Here is a 10,876-nt window from a genome sequence, read left to right as displayed (position 1 = left end):
AAAAAAAAAAAAAAAAAAAAAAAAAAAAAAAAAAAAAAAAAAAAAAAAAAAAACTGTGGTTTTTAATGTTAGTCTTCTCATTTATTTTTTTCGTAATGAACAATAGAACAATACATAAATAATTCAAGTATTCAAAATTTTTAAATAATAAATGTAACGCGTTTCATAGAAACTTGGGCAAATTTGTCAATGATTTTTTCAACATCCAAATAAATTTCTCGATGAATGTTTAATAATGCAAGTCCATTTAATTGTTCTTGATTTTCAGTTGCTCTAAGCCAAGTTGTGAGACGTTGAAGAGTTGAAAAGGAGCGTTCTGCTGTTGCTGCACTAACTGGTAGAGTTATTAAAATTTTCAACAACATATTGATTGGCGGGTACAAATCCATGGTCATGGTAGGGGTCATGATCCCTATGACCCTCCCCCCGCTGGATCCGCCACTGTCTATATACCGCGTTAACATTACAATACTTATAGCAAACCAACATCGATAAATATGTTGAGTTTTATTTCAAATGTTCTTAATAATTTTAGTTTTTTCCATATGTAATAATTACGTTAAAGTACATTTTTATGATTTAAGGTATTTATATTTGAAAACTACTTTTTAGCATTAATATTTATCTGTTTCACAGAAATATTGCGCTGCTTAGTATATAAGTTTAAAGATTCATAAAAGGATCTGTAGAACACAAAGTACTTTAATATGAAAAGCACTTTAATATGATAATATGATTAATAATATGTATCAGCTTCAATTTTTAACGAGCGTCATAATGATATACAGTGGCAAGCAAAAGTCTCCGATCACTATATTATCATTTTAATTTGATTAAAAAAAAACGAATAAAAATTACTTGTGTTTTAAAACAGCCTTATGTTTTTAAGGCAAAACAGCTTTTACTTGCATCTTATAAACAATTTACATATATTTTTAGTTATATATATATATGCAGCCAAATGCTAAAAGAAATTATAAAAATGCATTGGCTGAAGACTTTTGCATATCTCTGTAGTTTTAAAATTATTCCTCAGAAATTTTTTTGTTAAAAAAACTAGGGTGACCTGGGGTAATTCCTGATCAAAAAATGCAAACATCTATTTTGTGAAAAAACTATTCAAAATGGAATTTTAATATTTACTGGAAGTTTGAGGCTATATGAGATGAGTCCTACGCTAACTTTTTTTTGTTTGAAAATCTAATTAGAATTTAAAAGATTTTAAATTTTTAGTGATCAGGAATTACCTCTGGTCTTGATCATTTCTGGGGTAATTACTGATCACCAGTTTTTATTGTAAAGGGGCTGTTTGAAAATAATTGTATAATGGTAATTATACAAAGGTAACAAATAAGACATAAGACATAAATGGTAAACAAATAAGACATCAAGATCAAAAAATAAACCAAAAATATATGTTTAAGCAGCTAATAAAACGATTAATTTAAAAGCAAGAAGAACGATTAACACTTTAAATTTTCAAAACTCTTTGCATCGTGCCATACATTTTAGGCACTCAGCCAACTCATTCTCATGTTCTTCTGAAATATAAGAGAGTTCCCACATGGGTTACTTTTGCTGGATTTTTTTTAACTTCATTAAGGGAAAGTGTAAAGTTAAGTAAGGTATACCAACAGCTCTGGCTGCAGCTCTCATATTGAAATTTTCATTTTCAATCATAAAAAGAAATTCACTAATTTTGTTTTCTAGAAGCTTAGTATCCTTTTTAGGCTTATAATTTCTCACCATATTTATACTAGGCTAATTTATAAACTTAAAAATTATTCTAACAATTATACTAGGCTAATTTATAAACTTAAAAAATTATTCTAACGATGTACACACATAAAATTAAGATAGAAGCAAGATAAGACAAACCAGAAATGGTGCAAATCAGAATACAGTCTTGTATACAGTTAAAAACAAATTTTGTTCAAAACAAAAATTCCACTTAATAAATATGAACTGTTATTTAAGAAAAGACAATTAGCTATTTATAAGCTATTTTATATACTATTTATGAGAAGAAATTACAATGATCAGGAATTACCCCAGTGATCAATAATTACCCCATCTGTAGGGGGCAACATTTGATATAGTTTCCTATAATCAATTATAATGTTTACAGTTGATGTGAAACAATTAAACAAAAGCTTCCACTACTTTTATATCAAAGAAAAAGAAACTAACTCAAAATATTCATTATTAAGAGAATGAGGGGGATCTTTGCAGAAATATGCACATTTTGAAACCCATCTTTGAAATGGAAAATACAGAAAGCAGTTTAAAAGATACTTATTTTGTTAGATAAAACAAAAAGCTATTATTAAGTAAATGTAGTTATACTTTTGTAAAGTGTACAAGCATTCTTGTCTATGTCTCAAATTTAGAAAAAAATAATTTTTTAAAATTATTTTTTTATAATTTTTTTAAATTAATAATAATCACCTAAGTTTAATTAAAATAAAACTTAGGTGATTATTATTTACCCCAGAAACAGAGTGATCGTGAATTACCCCGGGTCACCCTACTAAAATTTTTAACCTCGGTAAAACAAAATTTTTCCTATAGTGAACCTTTCAACTGGGACCAATCGGTAATGTTACAGAGAGACTCCACTTTATGGAATATAACTTTAGTATGAATTAGGGAGCCCAAATTTGGACCTGCCATGTTTATTGAGATTTTATATTTTACCACTAACCTAAACTGAGTGGCACGACAGCACATAGAGGGCCAAGGCCTGCTCTACCCATCTCAGTTTTCATGACCTTGGACTCGGGGGTGTCGGAGCAGATGTTCCGCTTGGGTGGTCAGCCGAACGCGGAACCGCCAGTGTTTAGTCTCCATGCATGCTTGGTACTCATTTTATCGATTCACTGAAGGGATGAAAGGCTGAGTCAACCTTGCCCGCCCCGAGGGTCGAACTCAATATTTTTACCACTAGGGGGTCATTTCAATATTACATATTTCGCAATTTTGGATTCCCCCCTCCTCCTTTTCAGCAAAAATTAGCAAACCATAATCCCTTTCCCTGCTTACGTAAGAAAGTTCCCTCTTGTTTTTAACTTTGACATTAATTAACTTCTGTATCATAAGTCAGCTTTTTAATTCAATCACTTCAACTTGTCTTTATAAATACAAATTCAACCAGTTATTTAACATGCAATATTTTTATTTCTTTTTTGAGTATTGACTATAAAGCCATGGAAAACTCACTTAGGCAAATAGACTTGGCTATGATTTTCTCTTCTAAAATGGCTCGTATCTGTTTGTGTTGAATGAGTTTTTTTATCCATAAGGTCCACCTAAAATAAATACAGATATGAACAAAAACTGTACTCAATTATTATTTATGTGAGAAAAAAATGGCCATTTCATAGGTGATGTTATAAAACTTTTTTCGATATTACATTGTTATAATTCTACTTCTGTAAACACATGTTTGCTCCCACACATTTAGAAATGATAGGGATAAAACTTTATGATATAGACTGCCTTTATTCATTTTTTAGACGATTCCCCTTAATATTTTGTCAGAAATGAATTCTTTGTAGCATATTTGTAATGATAGTTTCATTTTCAACTTTTAAATTCACTTTTGCTTACTTTTCGAAAATAAACATATAGGGCAGAGTTAAAAATTAAAGATGATAGGGATAAAAAAAAACATAACTATAAAAAAAAGTTAACATTTAAAAAAATTAACCAAATAAATTAAGAAAATTAACATTTATAAAATTGAGGTTGAAGAACTTTTTTTAGTTTTTTTCTCTGCTTAAATTAACTTGAAATCTCACATGTTTCGAATTTTTTGATAAAAAATCTAATCCAAAAATGTATGCAAAGGGCAGATATTAGGAATCATTCTACATGAATAGAAAATGAAAACATCTTACGGCTTGTAATGCTTTTTTCCTCAATTTCCACTGATTCCAATGATAGCTGTGAACTATTTTTTCTTCCAATGGATGAAGCATCGTCTGAGCACTACTGTCTGAAATTGAAATAGGTCGAATATGTCGGGAGCTGAAGACGTTCTGAAATTAAACCAAAACTTTAAAAAAATAATGTGTTGGGCATCATTTATCTTCAATTAGTATTTGTTATATAGAGAGTATTAGAAAAGTTGAGTGGTATTAAATTAGAAGTATGCCCACGAAATATGTTCACAACACAGAATTTTTTACTTGTAGATTTGCAGACAGCAGGGAGTAGTTTTTTGTATGAGGTACAACCAGAGATAATTTGAGGGTACAAATTATATGTATGAATTTATGCATTTTTTAAATAATTATGTGTCCACTAAAACGTCTAAATAAAATTGACCACAGTGACACTTTGAAGTTGTATTTAAGGCCTGACAATGGTGAACTTAGATTCAAAATTTTCGGTTTAGTGACCTTTTTTAAAAATATACCGTTTTTAATTTTCAACGTTAAAATGTCTTGACTAAAAAAAGTAACCTTTTTTTAAAAAAAAAATTCTGAAATTTTTGTAAAATTTGTATAAATTATTAAAATATTACCTCTCACAGCAATAAAGAAATTCTAAATTATGAACCTTGAATTGAATACTAATAGTTTATTTTGAAAATGGGCAAGAACATTGAATTCGAATCATATTATTCATTTTAATATAGCATAGAATTTGAAATATTTTAGCTCATTAAAGCAATAAATCAGACTAATAATATTTCACAAAACTTAGTATGCAGATCAACTATTGATAACAGTGTTAAAAATAAATATCAATAACATATATTTAATATCTCTTCAGATATTGTGCACAGGGTCCAGGCACTAAAGGCTCATATAATGTAGTCGCAAAAAATGCAGAGTGAATGCTTAGATTCTATTTGAAAGTAATAATAATGATTTATGCATGTATATTTAAATTTTTTTACAAGCGTGCAGACAATAAATAAAAAAAATCTAATGTAAATGAGTAAATATAATTATAAAAATATTTATTGTGACAAATATTGAAATAAAAGAAGATAGAAATTCAAATTTTTTTAATTGTCACAAAAGTCCACTGTTATAATTATTCAGGAATTAGAATTTGTTATTGAAGTTTCCAATACAGTATCAGATTAATGTGATGTTTATGATTGGAGTGTTAATGTTTTATTTTTTACTATTTATTATTTTTGGTTATGGAAATTTTCTTTCCTACTATTATTTTAAAATTCATTAGAAACCAATAACTAAATTTCATAGTTTTTCATTTATTTCATTCATGCTGAGTTCTTAACCATAAACACAATGGTAAGAATCTGGCACTCTGAGACAAGCTAAACTACATCTTAGCTTTCACAGAAAACTGTCAAAAAATATATTTTGCTACCTTTTCTCATTGGTATTCGTATTAATATTTGAGACAATTAAAGGACCAAATCAAAAGGCGTGGACATAAAACTGTCTATCCCTTTATAAGATAGTCTATCAGTAATAGAAGTGTGACTACAATTTAATTTTAACACTTAAATTAGAACCAGGGTGGCTAAGGAGATAAAATGTTCACTATGAAGTGAACCAAGTTCGAATTCCAGCAACAGCTGGACAATTCGCATTCTTTTTCTAGCTGGCACCGATCACAGTGCTGATGCAAAATATGATAAGTGGTAGACAGATCACGGGATAAGCGTGGGGACTATGCTGTGATCCATCTCTCCATGTAACGCAAATGCAGGTTTATTCCATCACAAAGTTCTAAACAAAATCTAGTTGGCTCAGGGGATAGAGAGTTCACATTCTAATGAGGTGAACTGGGCTCGAATTCCAGCGATGGCTTGTCGATACAAATTCCACACCCAGCTCAAAACCGACCACAGTGCAGACTTAAAAATATCCTCAGTGGTAGATGGATCATGGGCGAGAGTCCCCTTGCCGTCAGGCTAACCATGGGAGGTTTTCGTGGTTTTCCTCTCCATGTAACGCAAGTGCGGGTTAGTTCCATCAAAAAGTCTTCTATGAAAGCAAATTTATCTCAATACCTGATCCAAGAGTTCCTCTGTCATCTGTATTGGGTTCAAAATTACAAATCTACGGAATAGAAAATTAGTAGTCATAAACCCAAAATCGGGTCGGCTGTTCAATAACGGTTATAAAAAGGCTAGTTTGAGTCAATGCTTTATCCAGGTGCTCCTTTGTCCATCAAAATTACAAGGCTATGAAATTGACAAAAAAAAAATTGTTCGACACTGGTTTTAAAATAAGATAAAAACAACTAAACTTCAAATCAGACTTACTGTGATAGATAGATTGAAGATTTTCTCCATGCCTATAGTTAGGATGAGTTCAGGCATGGAGAGTACATGCTGCTTTATGGCATTCAGACAATCCAGTGGTTTCTTTTCGAAGAATTCAAATGCGTCCATTGTGGAGAACCCATAGCATGCATTTCCATGCCTAATAATTCCTAATTCTCTTTTACATGGAACGAGTATTCCCATACTGCAATAGTAGGCACAGAAATCCTGTAAAATAATTTATCTTGAAATTTAACAAGATTTGCAGAAAAGTTTAACCTTTAATCCAATTATAAGATTTACAATTACTTCATTGGAAGATGCAAGTTACAATAAGCTTGTCACGGAAATAGGCCGAATGCTTTAAAAAGGTCTGAATCACCATTTTTTAAACTTTAGGTCAACTGTTTTAGAGTTTTTGGGTATTTCGAAATACACTATCTACCCATTAATGACCGGACACCCCTTGAACGGCAGGTGGACTCGCCCTGGTGGAATAAATACGGAGCCTGTGGTGNAATTATGGTTTGGTCCTGTTTTTCATGGTTTGGCCTTGGAGCCTTGGTGTTAGTGCGTGGAACCCTGAACGCAGAAGGGTATAGAGACATCCTGGACAATTCGGCGCTGCCCACCCTGTTGCAACAGTTCGGTAATGGCCCGTTTGTGTTTCAACACGATAATGCTGCCATTCATAAAGCACATGCCATCACGGATTGGTTTGATGAAATGGAGGTGCAAGAGCTTGACTGGCCATCCCAAAGTCCCGACATCAATCCAATTGAGCATCTCTGGGATGAGTTGGAGCGCCGGTTGAGGGCCAGACCACAATGCCCCAAAACCACCACTCAACTCTTCGCCATGTTACAGGAGGAATGGCGGGCAATACCTGCCGCCGTGTACCAACACCTAGTGGATAGCCTTCCTAGAAGGGTTAAAGCAGTGATTTAGGCGCGTGGCGGCCCTACGCCCTACTGATTTGATACTAGCACCTCATGTATCCGAAATGAGGGGTGTCCGGTCATTAATGGCCAGATAGTGTAGTTTTAGAAGAGAAAAAATTATTATCTGAAATTAATTTCTCCAATATGATATTAACAACTTACAAGGCATACAAACTTAAGATAAAATTACTAATTTCAAAATTTTGAAGAAAAAAAAATCAACATCTTAATTTGAAGGCAAAAATTAAAACAAATGTAAACAAAAATAAATAAATAAAAGATTAAAAAACATTTGCACTAAAAATTTTTTTATTATAAAAAATATCAAAATGAGTAAATTACTTTAAGATTTATTTAAAAATGAACCTTATTCATTGATCATTAAATCTTTAAATTTGATCAAAACCCAAACATAAGTATTAGTTTCAAAAATTAGGAAAAAATGAATCAATTAAATCCATGTTTTCCATTTTTTCTGCATGCTTGAAATTAAAAATGATCAAGTTTTTTTTAAAACATATTTTTTTTTTGAGAATCATTGCCAAAAATCTAGAGATTAAAGTTTGGTTGAGGAAACTCTGTATTACAACATTTTCTGACACAACTATTCATCTCTGAGTAAAATTCTTTTTAAAAAAATGGAAATATATTTCTTTTAATTCAAGTTTTGATTTGCCTCAGTTGAATTTTAAGAAAAAAGTGAAGTTCGTTGTTTTGATTAAAATTTTTTTTTTGGAAACCTTTTGCGAATTTAAAACAGCCACTAAGACTTTAATCCAATTTTAAATGAACTTTATCAAAATTTAAAATTTTGACTAGCTTGCACATCGCATCAATTTATTAAAATGAAAAAGCTTTAAAAAATAAGTCCGAGATGGTTAACAAAACACAAAAATTATATTACATGCAAAAAAATAAATAAAAATATAAGGATATATTTAAAAAAAATTGCTTTTCTTTCAATGAATTACATAGTCATTACATAGTCTTCAGCAATTAATCTGAAATCTTTTAACCAATACAATGAAATTAAATGAATATGAAAAGTTATGAGTGACAATTTATCCTGTTGTTGATATGAATAGTTAGTAATAAATGCAAAGTGAGAGAAATAGTTGAAAATTTTAACATTACTTGGAATTCTAAGGTGATTTTATAAAAGTTTTTGACATCATTTGGCATTAATCTCTGAGTCTCAATTTCACAGCCATTTTTATAGTTCAATTCAACAGATGACTGGGACAATTCAGGGGTTGTTCTCAATTCAAGGTCATAGAACTTCTAAAATCATACAAACTATAAGAATGCGTACATTACATAAATAAAACATAATAATAAATAAAATAAAACATTATAGGGAGTTCTGTAACATGGTGCAACTGAAGCGCACTGCGATTTCTAAAACCATGGCTGTATGGAAAAAGTAGAAAATATTCAATATGTTTAAATAACAGAAGCTGGACAAATTTTCTTTCATTTTATGAAAACAAACTACTTTGTGATAAATAAAATGTTTTTATAATAAACATTTACTTTTAAATAAAAAATATAATCTCGCACTGCACCGACTGTATTGTAACTTTTCCATTTAAATAAAAATTAATACAAAAAATTCATTGGAAAATTGAGAATCTGATCTGATATTGAAAATGGAGAAGCAATTTCCATAGATCAAACCACAATTGATCGGTAGGTAGAGCAATGACTTTCCATAGAGGAGACCCAGGTTTGAATCCCCCCCGATGGCTGGTCGATAAGAATTCTGCTCCCATCTTCCATTGACCACAATGCTCACGAAAAATATCCTCAGTCGTAGACCTATCATGGGTGAGAATCCAGGGTTTTGGTTTTTATTTTTATATAATGCTCGTTAGTTCCATCAAAAAGTCCACCACGAAGACACATTTATTCCAATACTTCATCCAAGAATTCCTTTGTCTTCTGAGTTGCGTTCAAAATTACAATTCTATGAAGTTGAGCATTGATAGTCATAAACTCAAAAATGGGTCAGCTGTTCACCATGGGTTATAAAGTAAAAAATTTAAGCAGATTAGTCAAATACGATACAGTTGGAATGTTCTCTAAGTTTCTGATGAATCAAAAATAGTTATTTGTTTAAGTTTCAGCCTGTGTTTTTTTGTTCGTTATTTCTTACATAATTATTTTAATTCGTGAAAATAACATTATTATGTATTAAAGAATTTATTGGACATTTAAAAAACTGGGAGACAAGCAAATGTTTACCATTTTAAAGAAATTCAGGGCGTGTTTTACTGTCCCTATGTCACAGAACTCATTGATTGTATTAAGAAGTGAGCTAACTATTCTGTAATATTAAAGAAAAAATTACCTCACAATTCGGCAATGAATATACAGCAGATGGATTGTGAATTACCAAATATAAAAGAACTGCCAACTCTTAAAAATGAAAGTTAGGGATACTGTTACATTAACAAATTTTACACTAAAGAATGACTTAAAGAAATTTTCTAAAATGGAACATAGGTTTTATATAAAGCATTACAATATTCATAATTGAATATAAACAATTCAAAACATAACATGTATAGAAAGTTATTTTTTTATGAGAAATACTTTTTTTTTTTTTTTAAATTATTGTTACTGAACTTTAAAATTCTGAGTAAAAATTAGTCAAATAAGATAAAGAAATTTATTAATAAACATTTTTGTAAAAATTTGTACAAATTATAAATTGCAAGCAATTTTCATGTATTTATTAGACGATTGATTGATGAATTTTTTTTCACTTTATAAAATTTCTTTTCAGTGTCGAATTTTTTTGGGAAAGTAAAATGGGCATTTTATGGTTCATAATAGGAGCAATCAGCACCTTTCTATAATGCAAGATTTTAATTGATCAAATAAAATAAAGAAATTTATTTATAAACATTTCATAAAAATGTATACAAATTATAAATTACAAGCAATTTTCACATATTTAATAGATGATTGATTGATGAAATTTTTTTCACTTTATAAAATTTGTAAAGTTTTCATTTTCAACTATTCTGTTCTTTTACAAACACAAATGTATTCTTTTATCAGTAAATTGGCTAAAAGAATAGAATATTTTAGTAATAAGTGAGATTAGTAGGATGTCACACACATATACATGTCACACTCATAAGAGTTTTAGGGGTGTAACAACATTTATACACAATTTATAATTGGAATTTTTTTCTCCTGCTTAGAGAATTTCATTGATTGGGACCATAAAAATGATGCAATACACAAGATATTGGAAAAAAATATGTGCATCTAAAATCATTCAGGTCAAATAATAGTATAAATTGGATTATATATATATATATATATATAGTCATTGCCGAGTGGAAGGATTAAATTGGCTCAAGTATGCATTTAATTAAAAGCAGGACATTTTTCCCTTTGCTCTGTGTGGGAAACGCTTGATCTATTTTATAAACCAATAGTAATCCTTGGGATTTCCCTTTTCCCCTCAAATATAATAAAATAGAGGGAAATTCCTTTGCTACTTTCCCTAAGATAAAAACTTAAGCACACAGTTTTTGAGTGCGAATTTGAGCTCCGCCTTTGCTAGAAAATGTCTTAAATATACTATGTGAAGCTAATAAAATATTTTTTGCCTTCCAACTGCTATCTGCGTGGCCTAACATCACTCACCATGACTGCTACCCTTTCA

General features: G+C 30.2%; 1 protein-coding gene across 3 annotated transcripts in view; it reads right to left on the bottom strand.

Moving 5' to 3' along the window:
• The window catches only part of LOC107452399 (cilia- and flagella-associated protein 206), a gene marked incomplete in the record, with an annotated part of 26,899 nt that overhangs the window by 2,769 nt on the left and 13,254 nt on the right, over positions 1 to 10,876 (bottom strand). Inside the window, 4 exon segments of one of the 3 annotated variants that reach the window (XM_016068868.4) lie at positions 3,220 to 3,308; positions 3,900 to 4,040; positions 6,254 to 6,481; positions 8,329 to 8,475. In XM_016068868.4, coding sequence (XP_015924354.3) covers positions 3,220 to 3,308; positions 3,900 to 4,040; positions 6,254 to 6,481; positions 8,329 to 8,475 — 605 coding nt within the window. 3 annotated transcript variants of the gene reach the window in all.

This window comes from Parasteatoda tepidariorum, chromosome 5, assembly GCF_043381705.1.
Source record: "Parasteatoda tepidariorum isolate YZ-2023 chromosome 5, CAS_Ptep_4.0, whole genome shotgun sequence".
NCBI lineage: Eukaryota > Metazoa > Arthropoda > Arachnida > Araneae > Theridiidae > Parasteatoda > Parasteatoda tepidariorum.
This window is presented reverse-complemented; position numbering and strand designations above follow the sequence as displayed.